The following is a 27,664-nucleotide window of genomic DNA, read 5'->3' as shown; positions in this document are numbered from 1 at the left end:
CCCACTGACAAAGAAATTATCAGTCTATAATTTTAACGGTAGGTTTATTTGAACAGTGAGAGACAGAATAACAACAACAACAACAAAAAATCCAGAAAAACACATTTCAAAAAAGTTATAAATTGATTTGCATTTTAATGAGTCATAAGTATTTGACCCCTTTGCAAAATATGACTTAGTACTTGTTGGCAATCACAGAAGTCAGACGTTTCTTGTAGCTGGCCACCAGGTTTGCACACATCTCAGGAGGGATTTTCTCCCACTCCTCTTTGCAGATCCTCTCCAAAGCCGCTTTTCTACCAATTTGTCCCAGGAACTTTTTTTCCCCCAGACCTGTTGCTGTCTGCGTTTCCATCGCGGTCTAATGTACCGAGAAGAATAGGCAAACAGTCTGGTGACATAGGTCTACAAAGTACGCAAATTTCAAACTTTCATCCTCGGTAGTTCGGACTTCGTGAGTTCGACTCGGGAGTGTGAGTACAGCGTACTGTACTTGATAACATCAGTCAGCTCACCTTGGCTACTGCAATTTTCCTCACTGTATTTACAATAACATGAAATATGATATCAAACACCACTGCCTCTTTTCAGTTTCATTTAAACATATTAATAGCTGCAGAAATGTAGTTCAGGGGACATATATACATTACAGTGAAACAAAATATTATATCAAACAGCATTGCCTCTTTTAATTTTAATTTTAACATAGCCTATTAATAGATTAATAGAATAAAGACCAAAGATGACCTGTTAGATTTACCCAAAACAAATTATATCTTATGTTTAACCACTACAGAGACATCAGAACCAGCAGCAAATGTCAGAAGGACTAGCCGAGTTGAGGCTGCTCTCGTCGGGATACATGAGCACTGAGTGCCCGGTGATCGCGTGGAGCTCACGTCTCCAAAATCGGCGAAGAACATTTTCAAATAGGCGCTGTCTTTATAAATAAACCGCAGATTTGAGTTTTAAACAACTACATTCTCGCCTGAAATACTTTTAAAACTACATTTCATGACACAATAACAGTAATATTTCAAAAAATTATGCGAATATGGTGGTTGAAATACAATGCTGCATGAAGTCAACCAATCAGCATGCTCAGCGCCCAAGTCCTGCCCCCGAAGGTTCCGGACCTTTAAAAAAGTACTAGTTCCTGAGCAGGGACTTTCTGAGGGGAAAATTTTTACCCGGAACTTTATTTAGTTCCTGGTTCCCGCTGTGGAAACACACCGAGTACCAGCCCAAAGTCCCTAGTTCCTGGGTAAAGTTCCTGCGGTGGAAAAGCAGCTCAAGTCATTAAGGTTTGGAGGTTGACGTTTGGCAACTCGAACCTTCAGCTCCCTCCACAGATGTTCTTTGGGATTAAGGTCTGGAGACTGGCTCGGCCACTCTAGGACCTTCATGTGCTTCTTCTTGAGCCACTCCTTTGTTGCCTTGGCCGTGTGTTTTGGGTCATTGTCATGCTGGAGTACCCATCCACGACCCATGTTCAGTACCCTGGTCCTGACGGTACATGGTCCCGTCCATCGTCGCTTTGATGCGGTGCAGTTGTCCTGTCCCCTCAGCATAATGTTTGCACCTCCATGTTTGACGGTGGGGATGGTGTTCTTGGGGTCAGGCAGCATTCCTCCTCCTCCAAACACGGTGAGTTGAGTTGATGCCAAAGAGCTGGATTTTGGTCTCATCTGACCACAACACTTTCACCCGGTTCTCCTCTGAATCATTGGCAAACTTCAGACGGGCTGTACATGTGCTTTCTTGAGCAGGGGAGCTTGCGGGCGCTGCAGGATTTCAGTCCTTCACGGCGTAGTGCGTTACCAGTTGTTTTCTTGGAGACTATGGTCCCAGCTGCCTTGAGATCATTGACGAGATCCTCCCGTGTAGTTCTGGGCTGATTCCTCACCGTTCTCATGATCATTGAAACTCCACGAGCTGAGATCTTGCATGGAGCCCCAGTCCGAGGGAGATTGTGTTTCTTCCATATGTGAATAATCGCACCAACTGCTGTCACCTTCTCACCGAGCTGCTTGGCGATGGTCTTGTAGCCCATTCCAGCCTTGTGTAGGTCTACAATCTTGTCCCTGACATCCTTGGACAGCTCTTTGGTCTCGGCCGTGGTGGAGAGTTAGGAATCTGATTAATTGATTGCTTCTGTGGACAGGTGTCTTTTATACAGATAATAATCTGAGATTACTCCCTTTAAGAGAGTGCTCGTAATCTCAGTTCGTTACCTGTATATATCTTGCTGATTGATTGGGGATCAAATACTTATTTGACTCATTCAAATGCAAATCAATTTATAACATTTTTGAAATGTGTTTATCTGGATTTTGTTGTTGTTATTCTGTCTCTCACTGTTAAAATAAATCTACTATTAAAATTATAGACTGATCATTTCTTTGTCAGTGGGCAAACGTACAAAATCAGCAGGGGATCAAATCATTTTTTTCTTCACTGTATGTACTTCACCCTAATGAAGTTTTGTGTTCATTTATACACTGATTTTGTTCTTCTGTTGAAAAAAAAGTAAATCCCATAGATGCTTTTAAGACATTATACTCTCTCTCTATTTGTTCATAGATATTAATGAATATATATTTTATATGTTTTATTTGTCTCCTGCAAGTTAAGTGGACTGGAGTTTACAGAAGAAAAAAAAATAAAAAATTTGTAATTGTTAGATCATGCATCTACGCTAGAAATATAATATCCATCCCCGGATGCCAGATCCTGTCAGAAAATATCCATTTTGTCTGGTAACAGAAAAACTAGTCAGCTAAGTTGTTTAATACCCAAAACCTGTTAACAGCAAGTCTTGTCTGGTTCCCAAAACCGTATTAACAGTCTTCTATCAGCCAAGAAGTTGACTGAGTAAATCCAGTGAAAAGCAGAAACAGGAGACAAAGTGATGATAAAAAGAAGCAGAGTTTATTGAATAATGTTAGTTGCGTATGTTTCAATGCTCAGAATTCATTTGATGAACACAAATCCAATAAGTGTTATTACATCAAAAACAATAGCAATGGAAAATTATTGCTTCACAACAACATCCCATGACGTTAAAAACCTTGAAAGGAAACATTCTCTGATCTCTTACTCATGAAGACAAATATCCCTTCAAACCACACATTATAAGACTATAACAACAATGGAAAAATAATATTAAACATAATAATATAAAATGAATCACTAATCAATCAATGAATCAGTGAAATGAGTATATAAATGGCTTAAATTATTATTCTAAATTATTATATGATTCAATGGAATAATAAATGATAAATGAATATAAAAGAAAGTAAAACAAATATATGGTTTCATTTGAGGATCTTTAGGTCCTTCACTCCCCCTCTTAATCATATGAAACCATCTGATTACATATACTGATTAAATGCAAGCAAACTTCCATAATCATCATCAAAAACATAATTTAAAAAGTCTGGGTGATCTGGATTTACTCTTCACTTCATGTTCAAAAGAACAGGTCTCTTCAGTCATGCCACATACCAGCATCAGTTAATTTGGTACAACTGGAATTTCCAAAAATTATTGTGAAAACATTATTTTGTTATTTGAAGATTACTGGCGTATATTTTACAAGAAAATGTGTTCGTTGCCTTTTCTTTTTACCATTATTTGCTAAATTTACTTGCAATTTTTGAGTGAAGTGAAAATGACTGAAATGTTTAAAATAAAAATTATTTACAATCAAATTAAAAGAACAGATGAAATGAAATAATTATTTGTTTGGCTGAATTCAGAAAATAAACCAGATCAGGTTAGATGAACACGAACTCTGGTCTGAAAAGTAAGCTCACTTTACTTTCATTAAGTTATTCCAACTAAACTTTATCAGTTCAAATAACTACATTAGTCAAGTTGAAATACTTAATATTCTGGGTTAATATAACCCAGAGTCAAATTATAAAGAGAACTTAAAAAAAATTAAAAATTAAAAATTAAGTAAACTAAAACATTTTTACAGTGTGCCCTGTGCAGTCTGTTTCAACTAACTAGATATCTCATTTTAATTTATATATTCAAGACCAATCAAAAAACAATGAAGAAAAAAGTATATAGGCCTACAAAAAGCTGAGGATATCAAATCACAAGTAAAGCAAATCATAAGTCATAGGCTATAATGAAGATATATGTTTTTAGCTTTGATTTAAAACTATGTAATGTTGGAGCAGTTCTAATATGGATCGGTAAACTGTTCCAAAGTGTGTTTGCGTTTATGGCAAAAGCTTGATCTCCCCTGCATTTTAATTTTGACTTTGGAACAGTTAACAAACTCTGTTCGGCAGACCTAAGAATTCTTACTGGATTAATACAAGTCAGAAAGGTAAGACGGGTGAAGCTATTCAAACATTTAAAAACAAGCAGAAGCACTTTAAAATCAATTCAAAATCAAGTGGATTGGGAGCCAACGTAAGGAAGATGTTCATGTTTATGAACACATGGTTTAACAGTTTTTTTGTTTTGTTTTTTAAAGAAAAACCCAGCCTTGGTGAGCATAAAATACTACTTTCAAAAACTTAAATCTTACTGACCGCAAACTTTTAAATGTTAGTGTATGTTAGTATACGGGAGACTCTGGAGAGGGGAGTGAGAAAGGACGCTGGCGTTGTCTGTTCGCCGCTTTTCCACTCGAGTTTCAACTGTAGTGTAAATGACTGTAATCAGTAATCTGTCTAAATAATAATTGGGTCGTACGGATTTTACCGACTTTGAAGACTTTTTACCGGCAAGTGTTTACGGCTAGCTGTGTAGCTAACCAGCAACGGCTTCTTCTAGCTCTGCCTGCATCATCAGCGCTCACAGTTCCTCGTGGTGCTCACCGCGATCCACATCTCCGTCACGGATGATTTCTTGGTGCCGAGTTCTCCTCTTGCTCTGCATATTGCCTCTGTGGCTTGCGGCTAACAACAGACATGGAGCCCGTGTGACTGGCATAATGATCTACTCGGCTACTCAACTGATGGAACATAATAACTATGACACTCCATTATGTATATCAGTCATTAAAGAACTTGGACTCCTACGTCGGCCCCGTTATATCCACAGATGCTTTCGGCGAAAGTTTGTTTACTCCCGGTCTGATGACACCATCCCTTCCATCTGGGCAGCTGTGCGCCCTGTCGCATCTCATTCATGTCATCAGAGTGCTGACACTCTGTGGACTAATAGCAATGGAGATACTGCAACAGCGCCACACATGGAGATAGACAGAAAACGCGGAGTGGATCTTAGCCTACTTAGGCCAGTAAAAAGACTCAACGCTAACGCAACGTCTAACATTAAAATTGAGCTGTTTAATACACAATCTCTCACAAACAAATCCTGTTTTATACATGATCACATTCGGGACAAAGGTTTGGACATAATGTGCCTCACAGAAACCTGGCATCAACCAGATGTTTTTTCTGTTTTAAATGAGACATGTCCTCCTGGCTATTGTTATCTTCAAAAAGCCCGTAGCACTGGCCGTGGTGGTGGCTTGGCTGTTATCTACCGCAGTGAGTTGGATTTGTCCCCTCTGACCCTCCCTGAGCTGTCTTCTTTTGAATGTCTGGCATTTAATTTTAATTGCAAGCTTTCTCCCCCAATGACAATATTGCTAATTTACCGGCCACCCAAGTCAAATTCATATTTCATTTCAGAGTTGTACAATTTACTTTCAAATTTTTGTGCAACCTCGTCTAATATAATAATACTTGGAGATTTTAACATTCATGTTAATAATCCCTCTTGCCATTTTTCTACAGAATTCTTGCAGTTACTGGACTGCCTAAATCTCAGACAATATGTTGAGGTATAAAGCCTCTGGACTTACTGTTTACAAACTGGCTTATCGGGACCAACAAAAAGCTTATTCAAAGGCCATCAAAGAAGCACGGTCACAGTACTATTCAAATATTATTCAAAATAGTCCTGGGAATTCCAAACGGTTGTTCTCCACTATAAATCATCTGCTTAAACTAAAATTGCCAAAATTCGCTCTTGCTTTTCTGTTCCCTCTTCCTCGTATGTTCCAACTGCTGACCTACAGTCTGGGAGTATGGTTGCTCAGTCTGTACCTCGTCATTTGTCTTCTTAATTTACAGTCTTTCACTGTACTCAGATATTCTGCAGTGGTGTAATCTCTATTTAGGGCCAAATAACATTCAAGTTTACTTTGTTTTTCTGTTGTTTCTGTCCAATAAGTTAGATAATTTTGTTTTTGTGCTTTTATAATTAGTTTGGGCTGAATGTTGTGGATTAATATTTCAGTGTCCTGATGCTGACTGTTGTTAGTCATGTTAGTCTGTTTTTGCAGCTTCAGGAGCATCTGAATCAGGGGACTTTTTCAGGATTCACTTCATGGTTTTTAAGGGCTTTAAAATGGTAAGAGTTGGGGTCTCTCATTTTTAGGTGTTTCCAAAATTTGTTTCTCAATGTGCATTAGTAGAGGGTATTGGTCTAATTCTGCCCTGCATGCGTTTGTTCAGTGTGTTCCTCTGTACTCTGAGGATATTCTTACAGAACGCAGCATGCAGGGCTTCAATTGGTTTTTTGTCCAAATTCAAGTTTGTGATTTAGGAGAGAACCCCACACTTCACTGCCATATAATGCAATAGGTTCTATGACTGATTGGAATATTTTGAGACACTTTCTCTTTCAGTTCATTCACAGCCAAATTAAGTTTAAATGTGCAGTAGGAGATCTTGGAAAATGCTAACTTTAGCCTGATAGCACTGAAAGCGAACGTCCCACCCTCCCTTCAATCACCAAGCCACGCCCCCTGAACGCATACGCTCACAGACCGAATAACAAAGACAACATTACTACATCATTGGTTCCCAATCCCAGTCCTCGCCATGATTCCAGTTCGAAGCGAGCGTATATGTTACATACAAAGGGAATGTAAATTTAAATAGTATTTATTTACAGAGGTATATTATGTCACACTTCACACTTCTCTAGTAAGATTCGTCTGTGTGTGAAGACGCTGCACAAATCCTTGAATGAATGAACACAGTTCATGCACGTAGCTCTCTTCTAACGAGCTGGTTATCTGAAACAGGTGTGTTAACTAAGCGAGACATGCAAAATATGCAGAGCGGGGGGCGTGAGGACTGGAACTGGGAACAGCGCTGGGCTACATCATGTGTCATTCGCTGGTGAGAAAGCTTTACACCAGCGAAAAGCTTACAGCACAAGGAAGCATGATTTAAAATTTGATTTCAAACTTAATTGAATGTATAAAAAAAGACAAGCACACAGTCAGTAATAAAATAAAAATTATAAAACAAATGACTTCAATTCAGTTGAGGTATTCAAAATATGACAACACTGAATTTTTATAGGCAGTGTTTTAAGAGCCATATATGTTGTTTATTTAGATAAAATGGGACATCAGATGGCTTTGACATGTAATGTCTGTACAATGTAGCGATGCAGTTAGACAGACTAGGATGTACACTGTAAAAACAATTATGTAGTTTTTACGAAATAATTTTGGCAGCTGTGGTTGCCAGAATAATTTTGTAAAAAAATAAAAATAAAAATACAGAAAAACTGTAAACACATTTACGGCCAAGAACTACATTTTACAGTATTAAACTGTAATTTACAAACAAGAAAATTGGAATTCAAACCAGTAAATTCAACAACGCACATTGCTATTAAAATCTGTTTTGTACTTTTAACACACTGACAACCACCATAATAATGCAGGTGGTAAAAAAGAAAGCCACATGAAGAATCAAAGCTCATCACAGGTAACTTCACCACAAGCAGAAGTATATACTGATATACAGAAGGTGCACAGAGTCATTCATGCAAACAAACACAAAACACCATCGTGGTAACACACATGATACTTAAATAATGCAATAAACATTCATTAAACAACAGAAGATGTAACATAAAGCCCAAATGTACATAACTGATAACAAAAACTATTAAAAAAAACATGATTATTTAAACAAAATACTTTCAAATGTGGAGTGTCACACAGGGAATTCTGGGAATATCAGTTTTGACTGTAAATTATACATTGATTTGTTGTTTTTACTTCTAACAACTGTACAATTAACAGCATTTTACTGTAATATTACATGAAATGTCTGGTTAGATCTTTTACAGTTTTTCCCTGTATATATAGTACGGGAAATTACTGTTAACCTATTAACAGTTTTTTTCCGTAGCGTTTTAACAAAATTTTACAGTTAAAATTGCTATTATTTTTTACAGTGTACAAATCATACAAATATCCCATTCCGAAACATTTCTAGCATACTTACATTGTAAAGAAATTAAAGTTCCTTCTTTGATTATTGAAAGACTTTCTGATGCATTTCACTTACAGCCAATACAATTTCCAGTAGCATTTTCATCAGTCAGGTGTGGAGCTATTCTGCACACAGCCTTGAGTGCGCACAAGCAATATTGGAGTGAAAGGACAGGCAGTTTATTTGTATAAGTTATGCCTGAGCTCGTATCCAGTTTTCTGTGATTACATGACTGTGTTCTCATGTTACAATAAAGAGTTAGCCACATTTGTGCGGAAATGATCAAAAGAGAGAACAAGAGACAGCGTGTAGATACTGTGGAAAATGAGAAATGTTACCATGTCAGGTATTTCAGTATCGGCATCAAAATATAGATATTTATGATAACACTACCATTTAGTTAGTTTCTCCAAACTTTGAGTCCATAAATTACGCTGAGTTCCCTCACTGTCTGATCAGCTCTTCACCTGCTGCAGCTTTTCCCATGGTTCAGATATCAGGGCTTTTATTGGTCCGTTTACGATCGGATATCTTTATTGGCTACTTAAATGCCATCAAAGGTTTGAATATCAATTCAAATGGTGGGCGTACTCAGTAACAGACTATGATTTAAATGTAACGAAGTAGATTATTTTGCTTAATTTGTACATAAGTACAAGTAAAAGTACATCTTTAAAAATGTACTCAAAAAAGCACAAGTACCCGAAAAAACCTACTTAATTACAGTAACGTGAGTAGATTCGTTACCTCCACCACTGGTTGACAGGCAGGTAGGAAAGCAAATTAAAACGCTCGGATTTCTTGGTCCTACGCCTTCCACAGAATATATAAATAGGGTGTCAACGTTTCCGCATGCGATTAATCTAAAAATTTTAACGCGTTAATACGTTTTTAGCGCAAATTAATCATTTGATAAGGTTTGACTCCAACTTCTTTCCGTCATCGCAGCGCTGAAGGTCATCTATCATTGTGTGATGAGGGTACAGCACCAGTGTTGCCAGGGTAACGGCACTAGTGGGCTATTTTGAAAATACAGTCGCGGGAAAAATTACAGAACCGTGGGTTGTGGTTTTTTTGGGCTACTTTTATAATGTACCGCGGCCGCCTAAAGTGTATATAGACAAATAAAAATTAAAAAAGATCCTTTTACTAATGTGTATTATACTTTGAATGTATACCTGGCAACTTAAGAACGGAGAGACGGTTGTAACATCAAACAACGTGAGTTTCAGCAGAGCACATGTTCAGGCTTTTACACAGCAGAAATAAACATGACAACAGCCACTATAGATTATATAAGATAATAAACACACGATTACGATAGATATGGTTTGTATGTGATTTTCTTGAGATGAATGTGTACATCTGAAATGCTCATTTGTGCAGCGATATAAAAGGCTATAAATAGCATATTTTAACAACAGTAAATGACCAAATTCCACATGTGATCGTAAAAGGAAGTTATTACAAACACTCGATGGTGGTTTGTAGTGAGTTCTGAGGAAAAGTGTACTATTAATCTCATAAATTGTCTTATGAAGCATGATGCTAATATTAGCTCTAATGCACCTGCAGAACAGGTCCAATTCTTCTTCATAATGCATTTTGTCATAATACTTCACGTAAGGTCGCAAGAAAATATTTTGTTGTATTTATTTAGATTAATAGACCAAAAAGATCCGCACTCATCCAAATAGCCCAAAAAGGCTTATCATTTATCACTCAGAGGTCATAAAAAGTGCACTGAGGAAGGGGTAATACCCGGAAACGTCTTGCACTGTTGCACCTTTGCGCTTTTTTGAACTTTTTATGACCTCTGAGTAATAAATGATAAGCCTGTTTTGGATATTTGTATGAGTGCGGATCTTTTTGGTCTATTAATCTTCATATTTTTTGGATCTACACACCGTATATTATTGATCTACTGGACTTTCGGACAAGTGTTTGGCACTACAACCTTCTCTATTTGTTGTATTTATTTAGAAATACTTTTGATAATAGTTGGGTAAATGTATACTGGGATTGAAGCGATGTGGCTTGGTAAACGTTTTAATGCCAGTTTAAAGGATGATAATGGCTGAATAAAAACAAAAGAATAATGATAATAGAATAATAAGGATTATGTCTCATACCTGGCAGAAGTGTGAAAGGTTCCTTAAACTAGTTTGTCATGCATTTCTTTATTTCAACACATTTACAGGTAAATCCTGGTATTTTAAATTTGCGATTAATCGTAATTAATCACAGTCCATGACTGTGATTAACGCGATTAAATTTTTTAATCGATTGACAGCACTAATAAATACAGATAAATACATTTAGACCACTTAACTTAATGGTTGCTATCGGGATGTGAGGAGACTTTCAACCAGCATAATGACAAAAAATGTTTCTGAAGACAATCACCTATTGCACCTTTAACAGTTGTACTTATTTTCAGGCCGAGGTATGTGTAGTTTGTGGCATATTCAATTTTGGTCGTACCAACACTCTTAAAAATAAAGGTTCCAAAAGGGGGTTTTCACAGCGCTGCCATAGAAGAACCTGTTTTGGTTCCCCAGAGAACCTTTCAGTGAACAGTTCTTAAAAGAACATTTTTTTCTTAGCGTGAAGAGCATTTTAATAATGTAAAGAACCTTTTGTGGAATAAAAAGGTTCCATGGATGGTAAAGGTTCTTAAAACCTTCTACTCTTTGCATACAGAGAATACAAGAATATTTTTTGCATTTATTTTTTAGCCAGTTAAAAAGAAAAAAAACTATCTATTAAGAATAGTTAAAGAAAGTTAGTAGGGGACGTTTTTTAGAAAGTGTATCTAGTACCACATTAAACGTCTGGGTAATTTAATACATTGCTGGATCGACTGAGTCATCACAATCTCACTTTAGCCTGGAAACCAAAGTTGGCAATCCTGATTCATAGCAAGGACGGAATGACAGGTGCAGTTCCCTTTGTGTCCACCAGATAGCAGCAGATCCACACAGATTCAACCAAAGCTGCAACATCAACCTCTAAACCAGAGTACATATATAAAAGTTAAACACACTAGTGCTTTAATCTTAATTTATTCAGGGTGTGGTGACAGTTTTTTTTTTTGTTTGTTTGTTTGTTTTGTTTTTTACAGTTAAACATGAGTGTGTTACACCCTGATAAAGGGGGAAAATAGACATAAATAAATGAAGACAAGGCCTCGTGCTGTCGTCTCTGCGTCAGTCTGTATTAGCTGTGACGCACAGCTCAGCTCGCGTCAGCGACAACCTGCCACCTTCGATCTCCCCCTAGTGGACACTCCAAAAAGTACACATCATATTGATTTTAACTCTTTTGTTCTTTTTCTTTTTCTATTACAGTTGAATCACATTGATTCCATCATTTGTATGATCATTTTGATCTTTTTAACCTCTACAAGTGCAGGGCTGAGGGAGTTTTTCTGTAATTCTGTGAGGTTTTATATGAATCTATGATTGAACTTCTTATTCCAACTACAGCAAAACTGACTGAGAGCGCGTTTGTTTTGCTCTTGAAGCATCATTCCCGCAGATCTCCTATATTTATTTGTCTCCTAAAGATCTATGTTAAGTGGACTGGAGTTTACAGTAAAAAAAAAAAAGTTTAATCGTAAATTGTTTAATCATGCCTCTGCACTAGAAATCCATCCCCGGATGCCAGATCCTGTCAGAAAATATCTTTTTTGTCTGGTAACAGAACAACTCAGCTAAGTTGTCTAATGCCCAAAACCTGTTAACAGCAAGTCTTGTCTGGTACCCAAATCCGTATTAATAGCAATACCGTATTGACTGAGTAAATCCAGTGAAAAGCAGAAGTTTATTGAAGAGTTTAAAAGTTTAAAGAAGAGTTTATTGAATAATGTTAGTTGCACATGTTCAATGCTCAGACTTGAAGTGTTATTATACCACAAACAATAGTGATTGAAAATTACTGCTTCACAACAACATCCCATGACGTTAAAAACCTTGAAAGGAGACATTCTCTGATCTCTTACTCATGAAGACAAATATCCCTTCAAACCACACATTATAAGACTATAACAACAATGGAAAAATAATATTAAACATAATAATATAAAATAAATGACTAATAAATCAATGAATCAATGAAATGAGTATATAAATGGCTTAAAGGATTATTCTAAATGACTGTATGATTCAATGGAATAATAAATGAATAAATGATAATCCACGGAGTGATTATCACGATAATCTGTGGAGATGGTCGTGGACTTCAGGAGAAACCCCCCTGCTCTCCCCCCACTCACCATCATGAACAGCACTGTGGCTGCAGTGGAGTCATTCAGGTTCCTGGGCACCACCATCTCTCAGGACCTGAAGTGGGACATTCACATTGAGTCCATTGTTAAAAGGCCCAGCAGAGGTTGTATTTCCTTCGCCAGCTGAGGAAGTTCAACCTGCCACAGGAGCTGCTGAAACAGTTCTACTCCGCCATCATTGAATCCGTCCTCTGCACTTCAATAACTGTCTGGTTCAGCTCAGCTACCAAATCTGACCTCAGAAGACTACAGAGGGTAGTCCAGACTGCTGAGTGAATCATTGGTACAACCCTCCACGCTCTCCATGACCTGTACTCATCCAGAGTGAGCAAAAGGGCTGAAATCACTCTGGACCCTCACATGAACTGCTGCCGTCTGGTCGACGCTACAGAGCTCTGAGCACCAGAACGACCGGCACAGGAACAGTTTCTTCCCTCACGCAATCCATCTCATGAACACTTGACAATAAACGTGGAACACACAACACTATAATTAATTATTTATTTAACACACATACTTATTTACATTTCAAATTTGCATATATCATACCTGTACATACATAATTGTCTACATTATATATTGTGTTTTTGTTATTTTGTACATTGTCTATTTTGTATATTTGTATATTATTCTTTTTATTATCTGTCATTCTGTCACACTGTGGAGCTTCTGTCACTAAAACAAATTCCTCGTATGTGTAAACATACCTGGCAATAAAGCTCATTCTCATTCTCTCAAATGAATATAAAAGAAAGAAAGTAAAACCAATGTATGGTTGCATTTGAGGATCTTTAGGTCCTTCACTCCTCCTCTTAATCATATGAAACCATCTGATTACAAAGACTGATTAAATGCAAGCAAACTTCCATAATCATCATCAAAAACATACTTTAAAAAGTTTGGGTGATCTGGATGTACTCTTCATGTCATGTTCAAAAGAGCAGGTCTCTTCTGTCATGCCACATACCAGGCATCAGTTTCACCCCATAATTTGGTACAACTGGAATTTCCAAAAATCATTGTGAATATTACTGCTGAAACTCTGCAGCATGTGCATTCAGCAGCGGTATTTACATTAAACGGCATGACATTTTATGCACAGAAGTCACTGACACGTGTTTAATGGCACATCTGGTTTTCAGTCTAAACATTTTCAATAAAAAAACTGACAACTAGAACCTCTTTTAATTCTCAGAAACAATTTATGAAAGAAATAAAGGCAAACTGGACTGTAAAAAATGAAGTGAAAATGACTGAAATGTTTGAAATAAAAATGATTTACAATCAAAATAAAAGAACAGAAGAAATGAAATAATTATTTATTTGGCTAAATTTAGAAAATAAACCAGATCAGGTTAGATGAACACAAACTCTGGTCTGAAACGTAAGCTCACCTTACTTTCATTAAGTTATTCCAACTAAACTTTATCAGTTCAAATAACTACATTAGTCAAGTTGAAATACTTAATATTCTGGGTTAATATAACTTCACTGAGTCAAAGTAAAAAGATAACTTAACTTTTTAAGTAAACTAAAACATTTTTACAGTGCAGACTGTTTCAATTAACCAGACAAAGCACAATTAAAACAGCCACAGTTGACCAATGTGCTCTAAAGACTTATAAAAACAGCAAAACCAAACAAAAAACAATGAAGAAAAAAAATATATATATACAAAAACAAAGCAAAATATCACAAGTCATAGAATATAGTGAAGAGATACGTTTTTAGCTTTGATTTAAAACTATGTAATGTTGGAGCAGTTCTAATATGGATCGGTAAACTGTTCCAAAGTGTGTTTGCGTTTATGGCAAAAGCTTGATCTCCCCTGCATTTTAATTTTGACTTTGGAACAGTTAATAAACTCTGTTCGGCAGACCTAAGAATTCTTACTGGATTAATACAAGTCAGAAAGGTAAGAGGGGTGAAGCTATTCAAACATTTAAAAACAAGCAGAAGCACTTTAAAATCAATTCTAAAGTGGATTGGGAGCCAACGTAAGGAAGATGTTCACATTTACAAACACATGGTTAAGAGTCTTGCAGTCGCATTTTGGATCATTTGTAATCTAAATGAAGAATTGTTTATTCACAGGAAGTTACAATAGTCAATTCCTAAAGAAATATAAGCATGAATTGCAGTTTCAAAGTTCTTAAAACAACTGAAAGTCTTCACTTTAGCCAGCGCTCTTAGCTGGTAAAAGCTTGATTTGACAACTAAATTCTTTTTACAGACAGATAAAATCATCTAAATACGCCGTACGCAGCCTGGGAATGTGTAATTCTCTCAAACAACTCAAGCCAGCTTTTCAAACTGAATCGACGTCTCTTCAAATAATCAAATTTATGGATTAACAAATGGAGATCTACCTTTTCCCACTGGATCAGAAGAACTGTGCCATAGTGCTATTTTTTATATATATATATATATACTGCTGTTACCAATGCTGCTATTGCGATCACTGCTGCTACTCTTCCTGCTGCTGCTGCTGCTAGTGCTAGTACTGTTCCTGCTCCTACTACTAAATGTACTGCTGCTCCTGCTGCTGCTGCTGCTGCTTCTGCTACTAATATTAATGCTCCTATTACTGTTAGCACCATTTTCCCCCTGTCTTTCATGCTTTGAATAAAAGCCTCCTGATTGATCTTTCTCTGGGCTTCTTTATACATCTCATTAGTGTAGTGCTGTCCTTCATTCTCCTCCACCATCTCCTCAATCTTCTCCAGCAGTCGTGTGACCTGAGAGCGGTTCCTCATGTTCTCATTATTGAATGAGTGAAATCTGCCACCACATGAATCAACAAGAGCCCTGAGGTCATTACTTTCACTGATGTACTCATCTAATGGTTTACCCATCAGCTGATCAGCGTGAGTGAACAGAACGATGGTGTATTGAGCAGCATCTTCTCCGAAGTTCTTCTGAATCCATTTCACTGCATTTTTCTCCTCATCTGTGAATCTCACACCCAGTCTGATGACCAGCAGAAACGCATGAGGACCAGGAACAGACTTGTACATGCACTTCTCAATCTCAGCCCTCAGTTCTTCTCACTAGAACAATCCTCAGATCTGATAAAAAGTGAGGACTATATTTACACATCATTTACAAACATTCAAAGAAAAAATTAGTTATGACATAATATTAAATGTATGGTTAACATGACATACTATATGTATTTATATCTTTCTCTGGATGACAAAGAATCATACCACAAATATGTGACTGCTATGTAGCCTAACGGTGCATTTAAAAACTCAGAAATCTGTGCGAGCATTTCCATGTCGTCATCAGTGTTGGGTAAGTTCTAAAAAAGTAATTAATTACTAGTTACTAATTACATCTTCAACAGTTTAATTAGATTACTGTACAAATTACTCTCTCCAAAAAGTATTTAATTAATTAATTATTACTAATTACTTTCTAAATCCAATATCAACCTCGACAAGTTAATGATACAAGGATAGACATGAAACGGTTCTTTTAATACTTTCAAGTATTATAATATAATTCTCACTATTAACTAACTATTAACTATGACTTTTGCCTTCATATACTCCTAATTACTGCTTATTGATACTTAGTAAAGTAGTTGTAAAGTTTAAGAATTGGGTAGGTTTAAGGATTTAGAATAAGGTCTTCAGAGTAAGACATTAATGTGTGATTTTTAAGTAATAATAAACATCCAATATCCTAGTAATATTCATGCTAATAACCAACTAGTTAATAGTGAGAATTGGACCCTAAAGTGTTAAGAATATTCTTATTAACTCACCAAATTATTTAAAGTGAGAAGGGTATACATAAAAAGCATGCATTTTAAGGTTAGACTTTAAATTTTGATGTTAAATTCACAATTGTATTGTATATAAATGTTCTACAGTCTTTACACAGTATTAAGTTCAATTACATGAAAGTAACTGTAATTAAATTACAGAAAAAAAAAATAAGAGTAATCCCTTACTTTACTTTTTCAAGGGAAAAGGTCAAATTAAATTACAGTAACTAATTACTTAGTAAGTAATTACACCCAACACTGGTCATCATTTACTCATCCTCATGTCATTCCAAACATACAAAACTCTTTCTTCTGTGGAGCACTAAAGGAGAAACTTTGAATGTCTCAGTTGCTCTTTTCAGAAAAGTGATGTGCAAGGCTGACACTTTTGAAGAGAAACAAATTTTACTGCAAATTTCATTGTTAAGTGAAAATTCTGATGTCTGCTTCTGTTCTTCTTAGTCTCCAAATGTCGTCTTTTAAAGAGGAAAGAAGGTCATGTAGGTTTGGATCTTCATTTATGGGTGAACTTTCAGTTTACATTGAAAAGGCAGTTTTATGATTCAGAAATGTAATAATATCAAGTCAAGTTGAGCTTTATTGTCATTCCGCTACATGCGGGGGGCATACAGTGGAACGAAATGTCGTGCCTCACAGGACCACGGTGCTACATAAATACAGGCATGCAACAATGGAGTAAGACAATATAAACCTATACACAACTATCCTACTGATAGATTTTGACTATAAATATACTATCTATAAAAAGTACCTATACAAACTAAAAAATACAAACTATACAAACTATACGAATGCTTCAGATAAATACTGTACATGTGCAAGGAGAAACATTGAGTTCAAGCAGCTGGCTGGGGAACAGTGCAGGATGATTTGTAGTGCATGAGCATGTAAACATACATATATTACTGAGTTCTTTTTGTGGGATTTGTGTACACACAGCAGTGTGTGTGAAAAGTGACTAGTGTGCATAGAGGAGGAGAGTGTGCTACTACAGGTGGTTTGTACAGGCCCACTCACCTGTGTGTAGCACACTTCGAATTGCACGTTACATGTTACAGGAGGTAGGGGGTTTGTATGGGGGTTCAGAGAGGGGCGGGGTGATTTGAGTTCAGGGCTCTCACAGCCTGGGGGAAAAAGCTGTTGAGCAGTCTGGCAGAGCGGGCTCTGATGCTCCGGTACCGTCTTCCTGATGGTAGGAGCTGGAAGAGACTGTGGGAGGGGTGTGTGGAGTCCTTCTCGATGCTATTTGCTTTGCTGGAGCATCGTGTGAGGAAAATGTCCAGGATGGAGGGGAGAGGGGCACCGATGATCCTTGCAGCTGTGTTCACTGTCCGCTGGAGGGTCTTGCGATCTGCTGCGGTACAGTGCCCGTACCAGACAGTGATGCAGCTGGTCAGCACACTCTCAATGGTGCCCCTGTAGAAAGTGGTGAGGATGGGTGGAGGGAGACTTGCTCTTTTCAGCCGGCGGAGAAAGTGTAGGCGCTGTTGTGCCTTCTTGGAGAGTGACATGGTGTTGGTGGACCAGGTGAGATCCTCTGTGATGTGCACCCCCAGGAATTTAGTGCTGCTGACTCTCTCCACAGTCGAGCTGTCGATGGTCAGTGGGGGGTGATCAACGGAGTTTCTCCTGAAGTCCATCACAACCTCCTTTGTCTTAATCACATTGAGGGACAGGTTGTTAGTGCCACACCATTCAGCCAGCTGTGCCACTTCCTCTCTGTAGTGCGTTTCATCGTTGTTGCTGATGAGACCTACCACTGTTGTGTCATCAGCGAACTTGATGATGTGGTTGGAGCTGGACTTGGCAGTGCAGTCGTGGGTCAACAGCGTGAAGAGCAGCGGGCTGAGCACACAGCCTTGTGGGGCACCTGTGTTCAGTGTGGTAGTGCTCGAGGTGTTGTGGCCGACACGGACTGACTGAGGTCTTCTGGTTAGAAAGTCCAGGATCCAATTGCAGAGGGAATTGTTAAGGCCCAGCAGGTTGAGTTTATTTATGAGCTGTTGTGGGATTATTGTGTTGAATGCTGAGCTGAAGTCAATGAACAGCATTCTAACGTAGGAGTCTTTATTTTCTAGGTGGGTAAGAGTCAGGTGGAGAGTGGAGGAAATTGCATCGTCCGTAGAGCGGTTCGGACGGTATGCAAACTGGAGCGGGTCGAGTGTGTTGGGGAGGCTGGTTTTGATGTTGTGCATGACTAACCTCTCAAAGCACTTCATTATGATTGGAGTCAGTGCTATGGGACGGTAGTCATTTAGACAGGACACAGGTGATTTCTTTGGTACCGGTATGATTGTTGTGGATTTGAGACATGTGGGGACGACTGCCTGGCTCAGCGAGGTGTTGAAGATATCTGTTAGGACATCTGTCAGCTGTACAGCACAGTCTTTCAGTACACGGCCAGGTATGTTGTCGGGACCCGCAGCCTTGCGTGGGTTGATCCTAGATAGGGACTTCCTTACGTCGGCTGGAGACAGACAGAGCGCCTGGTCGTTGGGAGGTGTGGGTAGTTTTTGTGCAGGTGTGTCATTCTGCATTTCAAACCGTGAATAAAAGTGGTTGAGTGTATCTGGGAGGGATGTGTCATCATCACAGGCCTGTGGCGGGGGCTTGTAGTCTGTGATGGTCTGAATAGCTTGCCACAGGCTCTGTGTGTCACTGCTGTCTGTGAAGTGATTGTTGATTTTTTGAGCATATGACCGTTTTGCATTTTTGATGCTGCGGGACAGATTGGCTCTTGCTGTTTTGAGGGCTGCTTTATCTCCTGATCTGAATGCTTCATCTCTGGACTTTAGCAGCCCACGAACCTCTGCTGTCAAGTCAAGTCAAGTCACCTTTATTTATATAGCGCTTTTACAATACAGATTGTGTCAAAGCACTTAACAGTATCAAATTGGAGGATAGAGTGTCAGTAATGTATAATGATAAGATTAAACACTCAATTTTCAGTTAAAGGCATTTCATTATTGAATTCAGAGATGTCATTGTCTAGCTCAGTTTAGTTTAAATAGTATCTGTGCAATCAAATCGGCGATAATCGCTAGAAATTAAGTGTCCCCAACTGAGCAAGCCAGAGGCGACAGCGGCAAGGAACCAAAACTCCCTCTGTGACAGAATGGAGAAAAAAAAACCTTGGGAGAAACCAGGCTCAGTCGGGGGGCCAGTTCTCCTCTGACCAGACGAAACCCGCAGTTCAAAAGTTTATATTTCTATTTTAATTTTGTTGCAATTTCTAACAATAGTAGTATTATGTAGTTAGGTATTTTATTATATTTTAGTTATTTTGTTATTTTGGTTGATATATCTGGGGATATATCTCTGGGGGTCATCTGGGTGTCCTGGTCTCCGCTGACGATCAGGGCTGTAGACATCATCTCTTGGTGCTGATCCACCATCTGATCGGATACGGACTGAGAAACAGACTAGGAAAGAAACAGACAAATATTAGCGTAGATGCCATTCAACTTATGATGTAACGAGTACATCGTGTGTTATGGGGAGTGTTCCGGTTCCGGTTGATCTAATTAATGCAGCCTAACAATCCTTTAACGGATTTGAACAATAGAAGCGTGTGTCGTTATGTGTAAGCCAGGCTAAAGAGATGGGTCTTTAATCTAGATTTAAACTGACAGAGTGTGTCTGCCTCCCGAACAGTGTTAGGTAGACTGTTCCAGAGTTTGGGTGCTAAATAGGAATAGGATCTGCCGCCGCAGTCGATTTTGATATTCTAGGTATTATCAAACGGCCAGAGTTTTGAGAACGCAGCGGACGTGGAGGACTATAATGCGATAAGAGCTCGCTCAAGTACTGAGGAGCTAAACCATTCAGGGCTTTATAAGTAATTAACAAGATTTTAAAATCTATCCGATGCTTGATAGGGAGCCAGTGCAGTGTTGACAGAACCGGGCTAATATGGTCATATTTCCTGGTTCTAGTAAGGACTCTAGCTGCTGCATTTTGGACTAACTGTAGTTTATTGATCAAGCGTGCAGAACAACCACCTAATAAAGCATTACAATAGTCTAACCTTGAGGTCATAAACGCATGAATTAACATTTCTGCATTTGACGTTGAGAGCATTGGTCGCAATTTAGATATGCTTTTGAGATGAAAAATGCAGTTTTACAGATGCTAGAAACATGGCTTTCAAATGACAGATTGCTATCGAACAGCACACCTAGGTTCCTGACTGATGAAGAAGAATTGACAGAGCAGCCGTCAAGTGTTAGATAATGTTCTAGGTTATTACATGTGGGGTTTTTAGGTCCGATAATTAACACCTCTGTTTTTTCAGAATTTAGCAGTAAAAAATTATTCGTCATCCAGTTTTTTATATCGACTATGCATTCCGTTAGTTTGTCAATTTGGTGTGTTTCACCGGGCCGCGAAGAAATATAGAGCTGAGTATCATCAGCATAACAGTGAAAGCTAACACCATGTCTCCTAATAATATCTCCCAAGGGTAACATATAAAGCGTGAAAAGTAACAGCCCTAGTACTGAGCCTTGAGGTACTCCATACTGCACTTGTGATCGATATGATAGCTCTTCATTCACTGCTACGAACTGATGGCGGTCAGATAAGTACGATTTGAACCACTAATGCCAACAAAGTTTTCTAGTCTATTCAAAAGAATGTTGTGGTCGATAGTGTCGAACGCAGCGCTAAGATCCAGTAGAACTAATAAAGAGATACAACCACGATCAGATGATAGAAGCAGGTCATTTGTAACTCTAATGAGAGCAGTCTCAGTACTATGATACGATCTAAATCCTGACTGGAATTCCTCACAGATATCATTTTTCTCTAGGAAGGAATATAATTGTGAGGATACTACCTTTTCTAGTATCTTTGACAGAAAAGGGAGATTTGAGATCGGTCTGTAATTAACTAGATCTTTGGGGTCAAGTTGTGGTTTTTTAATGAGAGGCTTAATAACAGCCAATTTGAAGGTTTTGGGGACATATCCTAATGACAATGATGAATTAATAATAGCCAAAAGAGGATCTATGACTTCTGGAAGCAGCTCTTTTAGTAGTTTAGATGGAATCGGGTCTAACATACATGTTGTTGGTTTAGATGATTTAACAAGTTTATACAATTCTTCCTCTCCCACAGTAGAGAATGAATGAAATTGTTCCTCAGGGGATCTATAGTGCGCTATCTGATGCGATACTGTAGCTGACGGCTGCAAGGATACAATTGTATCTCTGATAGTATCGATCTTGGAAGTGAAGTAGTTCATAAAGTCATTACTGCTATGCTCTTGGGAAATGCCAACACCTGTTGATGCTTGGTTTTCGTTAATTTAGTTACTGTATTGAATAAATACCGAGGGTTATGTTTGTTTTCTTCTAGAAGAGACGAAAAGTAATCAGATCTAGCAGTTTTAATGCTTTTCTGTAGGATAGGGTACTTTCCGCCAAGCTAAACGAAATACCTCTAATTTAGTTTTCCTCCAGCTGCGCTCCATTTTCCGGGCTGCTCTCTTTAGGCGCTGGTGTGCTCATTATACCACGGTGTTGGACTCTTATCCTTAATCTTCCTTAAGCGTAAAGGAGCAACCGCATCTAGAGTGCTAGAAAAGAGAGAGTCCATAGTTCCTGTTACATCATCAAGTTGTTCTGAGCTATTGGATATACTGAGGAACTGAGATAAGTCAGGAAGATTATTTATAAAGCAGTCTTTTGTGGTAGAAGTGATGGTTCTACCATATTTGTAACAAGAAGTTGGCTTTACAGCTTTAGCTATATGGAATATACAGGAGACTAGATAATGATCTGAGATATCATCGCTCTGCTGTAAAATTTCAACGCCACTGACATCAATTCCATGTGACAGTATTAAATCTAGAGTATGATTTCGACAATGAGTAGGGCCTGACACGTGTTGTTTAACACCAATTGAGTTTAGAATGTCTATAAATGCTGATCCCAACAAATCTCTTTCATTATCAACATGGATATTAAAATCACCAACAATTAGGACTTTATCTGCAGTCAGTACTAACTCCGATAGAAGATCAGAAAATTCTTTAATAAAGTATGTATGGTGCCCTGGTGGCCTGTATACAGTAGCCAGTACAAACATCACAGGATTTATCATTAACACTTGTTTCTTTGGATAACGTTATATGAAGCACCATTACTTGAACGAATTATACTTGAAACCTGACCTCTGAGAGATACTGAAAATATTTCTATAAATTGTAGCAACACCTCCCCCTTTACCTTTTGGACGCGGTTCATGTTTGTAACAGTAATCTTGGGGTGTAGACTCGTTTAAAGTAATGTAATCATCTTGTTTTAGCCAGGTTTCTGTCAAACAAAGCACATCTAGTTTATGGTCAGTGAACATATCATTTACAAAAAGTGCTTTTGAAGAAAGGGATCTAATATTCAATAAGCCAAGCTTTATCATGTGTTTATCTGTATTATATCGTTTTTTTTATTTGTTGAACATCAATTAAATTGTTACTATTACTTTGGTTTGAATGTTTTCTGTATTTTCTAGTTCGGGGAACAGACACAGTCTCTATAGAGTGATATCTAGATGAAAAAGATTCTATGTGCTGAGAGTTAACTGACTTTGGTGACATGAGGCGGCTAGCAGACGGTCGGTTTAGCCAGTCTGTCTGCTTCCTGACCTGGGCTCCAGTTAGTCAAGTACAAACTCTAAGACTATGTGCCATATTTCTAGAGAGAAGAGCGGCACCACCCCAGGAGGGATGAACACCATCTCTTTTCAACAGGTCAGGTCTGCCCCAAAAATTCTTCCAATTGTCTATAAAGCCTATGTTATTTTGCGGGCACCACTTAGACATCCAGCCATTAAGTGACGACAGTCTGCTATGAATCTCATCACCCCGGTAAGCAGGGAGGGGACCAGAGCATATTACAGTGTCTGACATCATACTTGCAAGTTCACACACCTCTTTAACATTATTTTTGGTGATCTCCGACTGGCGAAGTCGAACATCATTAGCGCCGACGTGGATAACAATCTTACTGAATTTACGTTTAGCATTAGTCAGCACTTTTAAATTTGCCAAGATGTCAGGCGCTCTGGCTCCTGGTAAACAATGGACTATGGTGGCTGGTGTCTCTATTTTCACGTTCCGTACAATAGAATCGCCAATAACTAGAGCACTTTCATCAGGTTTCTCAGTGGGTGCTTCACTGAGTGGGGAGAACCTGTTTGATGTTCTGATCGGAACGGAAGAGTGGTGTTTTGACCCACGACTAGGCCGCCTCACTGTCACCCAGTTGCCCTGCTGCACGGGCTCAACCGAAACCGAACAATGTACAGGACTCCCTGAGCTAGTCGCATCCTAAGCAGTATCTACAGCCCTCACATTCTTACTGTCCTCAACTAAAGTTTGGATGCGTGTCTCTAGTTCTAAAACCTTCTCTGTCAGCCTAACTATTTCCCTGCATTTATCACACGTGAATCCCTCGCTGCTGACAGAGACAGATAAACTATACATGTGGCAGACAGTGCAAACAACAATAGCAGGAGAAGAAGCCATTACTCACCGTGATTGATGAATGATACCAACTTAACTTACCACTTACCACTGTTGTTTGATGAACTCGTGAAAAACGGAACGAGGAAAAAATAAAATAATAATAGGCGCGAATAGAAATGCAAATGGAAACCGCGAGTGACAAGCTAACGGGCTAACAAGCTGCACTCGCGGTTTTTAAAGGCGAACGATCAAATTAGTTAGATTAGTTTGAAAGATAACACCAGAAATATGGTGAGAATTAAGTTATATATTATCACTTTAGACAAAAGGGATTGAAAGTAAGGTAGAGATTCAATAAAAAGCGAAGGTACAAGGAGCTACAAACACAAACCTCACAACAGACTGAAGCAATCGAACTCAGAGAGAAGCCCGAACTCCTGCTGTCATCCATGGCTTCTGGTTGGCGCGTGTGGTGATGGTCTTGGTGACTGTCACATCATCAGTGCACTTTTGAATGTAAGCAGTCACAGTTTCAGTGTACTCCTGCAGGTCTGTGTGGTTGTTGTAGGTGGCCGCCTCTTTAAACATGTTCCAGTCTGTGTCCTGGAAGCAGTCCTGCAGTGCTGAGGTGGCATTGTCTGGCCATACCTTGATCTGTTTGTGAACCGGTTTGGCCAGTTTCAGAAGTGGTCTGTATGCTGGGATTAGCATAACAGAGATGTGGTCTGAGTACCCGAGGTGGGGGCGGGGTTCAGCTTTGTATGCGCTCTTAACTGTTGTGTAAACAAAGTCCAGTGTGTTATTTCCCCTTGTTGCAAAGTTCACATGTTGGTAGAACTTTGGCAAAACTGTCTTTAAGTTTGCGTGGTTGAAGTCACCGGCTATGATGAAAAAGCCGTCTGGGTTATTTGTTTGTTGTTCGCTGATGGCGCTGTACAGCTCGCGAAGCGCGTCCTTAGCGTTTGCACACGGGGGAATGTATACCGCGAAAATAACAATGGCCGTGAACTCCCGCGGCAGGTAGAACGGTCGACACTTCACAAACATAAACTCCACCAGCGATGAACAGTGTTTTGATACTAACGCAGCATTGTTACACCATTCTTTGTTGACGTACACACACAAGCCACCGCCGCGAGTCTTACCAGACAGGGATGAATCTCTGTCCGCGCGGTAGCAGGTTAGCCCGTGCAGCTGAATGGCGGAGTCCGGGATGTTGTCGTTCAGCCATGTTTCAGTGAAAACAAACACACAACAATCCCTTGTCTCATGCTGTGTAGATCGACTGAGTTGAATTAAGTCCAGTTTGTTTTCCAGAGAGCGAACGTTTGAGAGCATGAGTGTTGGAAGAGCCGGTCTTGTGGGGTTTTCCCTCAGCCTAGTTCGTATACCTCCGCGCTTACCGCGCTTCCGTCCTCTCTCACACCGCTTGCGACGCCGCCTTGTGCGGGTAGCGACAGTAGGCGAGGCCGCGGTCTCGAGGTCCGGCTTCAGCAGTAAACAGAGGCCTCGTAGCTTCTCAGTAGCCGCCGGCGAGAGTTGGTCTTTGTATGCGTTGCCGATATCCAAAAGTCTTTGGCAAACATATATGAGTTTAGGAGTGATTTCCTTATGAACTAGCGGTAAATTTACACTATTTGGAGATGAACAGACGGCATTAAAAGACAAAAAAGTACCGTCTTTGGGACCTGGAGCAGCCGCTGCGTCTGATCGCGCCGCCATCTTGGATCCATTATATATCACTTAATATCATTATATAAAGTAATAAAAATCTGTATCAATGGCAACCCAGGACATTTAAAATACAGTAAGCATCCATCATGCTTGTGTTTAATGATAAAGTTGGAGTATAATGCTAAATCCATCATATTTATTCACTGGACTGATGGATTCATTCAAAAACAGTAGAACGGATGAAGTTCTTTGTTACTGAATTTGTTACATGAACAGATACATGATTTGCCTTTCCGTGCCAATAGAGACAAACAGATCAGACATACAGTATTTGCATATGCAAAGTAGAGATACCATCATTTTTGAAAGACAAATTTTTAATCATGATCAGATAATAGCCTCTTAGTTAAGAACGATTTCACTTCAGTAAGTTCCTTGATCCTGCTTCTGACCATTAAGCCTAAAATCATAATAATAATATGTTTAATTTATATAGCGCCTTTCCCAGGCTCAAGGGCGATCATATTACTTAGTTTGCCTTTATAACAAATGCACTTATGTAATACTATTTCATGAACAGTAGTTATGTGACACATTTACAGTGTGTTTTATTTAACATTATCAGTGTAACACTGTTATAGCATTTACTTAACAATTTAGTTTAACTAAAAGGCACAATTTAATCATGTTTGTAAATATTTATTTGTTGACCTGTGCTCTATATCTGTATGCTATATATACTTTGTATCACAATGACAAGAACCAAAGACTTTGTTTTGCTATCATATGATATAATGTTACCAATATTCTCTTTGTGTAATTAACAGAGCTACAGTGATTCAGGATTTACTGTTTTCAATAAATCACAGCGTAATATATTAATTCTAAATCCTATTAATACAATTTAATTGTAAGTTAATAAAGTTTGACTGACCTTTATCTGATGATGCCATTATTTATTTAAATAGTTCTGCTGTTGTTGTACTGAGAGTGTTAACCTGACAGTGTATGAACTTAGAGTTTGAGTTTCATTATATTTATCTTCAATAACAACTCCACCCATCTCTCTCTCTCTTGTTCTTATGGACAGTATGGACACGGAACCTGAAAATGTTCCATTTAAGACATTGTTTGAATAATTAAAGTATATCGACATCATATATTTAAGGTATAAATAAATATATATATATAAATATATATTCGTGTCCACCAGAAGGCAGCAGATCCTCACAGATTAAACCGAACCTGCAACATCAACCTCTAAACCAGGATACACGTTTATGAAGTTTAAACACTAGTGCTTTTATTTTCATTTATTCATGGTGTGGTGACATTTTTTTTTTTTTTTTTTTTTTACAGTTAAACATGAGTGCAGGGCTGAGGGAGTTTTTGTCTAATTCTGTGAGGTTTTATATGAATCTATGATTGAACTTCTTATTCCAACTACAGTAAAACATACTGTTTTGCTCGTGAAGCATCATTCCCGCAGATCCGCCTCCCGTCGCCATGGAGACGGAATCCCTCCTGCGATTATAAACTTCTGCTGCTTCCAGACTGTTTTTGTTCGCTAAAGTTTCTCAAACACACGCAGATTTATTCTTCTGATCGTGGAGATTTTCCGTGGTCACATTCACAGAAACAGCGATGCTTTCATAAGAGCTGCAGGACTCAAGAGTTTCCGGTAAGTAACATCTTCATGTCATTATTTTACATCCTGAGACACTTAAATATGTAAACAACTTCCTGCAGTAACTAGGCTAGTCTACGTTAGATATTATATTATTACGTTACCATATTAGAGTGTTTTACACAGTGTGTGTACAGTTACTCTGTTTTGTTTTGTTTTCGCACAGATGTTTAGTATTGAATATCTCTACTCTGATAATTGAGAGTAATGATTTTGGGAAATTATTTCAAGTTACTGTATGGTTATAATATGTCATATCTGAATGAAGTATGCTTATATGTTTTGATTGCCATACTATTTCTATTTACAGTGACGATTAAAAGTATTTGGAAGCATGTAAATGTAACAAAAATTTGCGTTAGATCAAGTGTCTGTGTCTGTTTCAAATTAACTTTAACTGTATGTTACTATGGTTACCAATGTTTAGGAAGCGCATTATCATAGAACGTGATTAAACTGACCTGGAACTATC

At 38.4% G+C, this 27,664-nt stretch overlaps 1 protein-coding gene across 1 annotated transcript; it reads right to left on the bottom strand.

Annotated features, from left to right (window-relative positions):
• Nucleotides 1–4,861: 4,861 nt before the first annotated feature.
• Nucleotides 4,862–27,013, bottom strand: LOC131553951 (GTPase IMAP family member 2-like). Its single transcript, XM_058798941.1, has 3 exons — nt 26,965–27,013; nt 15,009–15,610; nt 4,862–4,981 (listed from the first exon to the last, which is right to left on the bottom strand). The coding sequence occupies exons 1-3, from the start codon at nt 27,011–27,013 to the stop codon at nt 4,862–4,864; spliced, it is 771 nt and encodes a 256-aa protein (XP_058654924.1).
• Nucleotides 27,014–27,664: the final 651 nt, after the last annotated feature.

The sequence above is a fragment of the Onychostoma macrolepis genome, chromosome 14 (assembly GCF_012432095.1).
Source record: "Onychostoma macrolepis isolate SWU-2019 chromosome 14, ASM1243209v1, whole genome shotgun sequence".
Classification (NCBI taxonomy): domain Eukaryota; kingdom Metazoa; phylum Chordata; class Actinopteri; order Cypriniformes; family Cyprinidae; genus Onychostoma; species Onychostoma macrolepis.
Note: the sequence above shows the minus strand (reverse complement) of the source record. Positions and strands in the feature narration are given on the sequence as shown.

Excerpts from the sequence above, each read along its gene's own strand:
- LOC131553951 (XM_058798941.1), bottom strand. The coding sequence starts at position 27,013 with ATGGCGACGGGAGGCGGATCTGCGGGAATGATGCTTCACGAGCAAAAC. Across the intron at positions 15,611-26,964 it reads GATGCTTCACGAGCAAAACA|AACTGAGGGCTGAGATTGAG; the intron begins GTATGTTTTACT and ends TCTAGTGAGAAG. Across the intron at positions 4,982-15,008 it reads TGATCGCAATAGCAGCATTG|TTGAGTAGCCGAGTAGATCA; the intron begins GTAACAGCAGTA and ends ATGTTCCATCAG.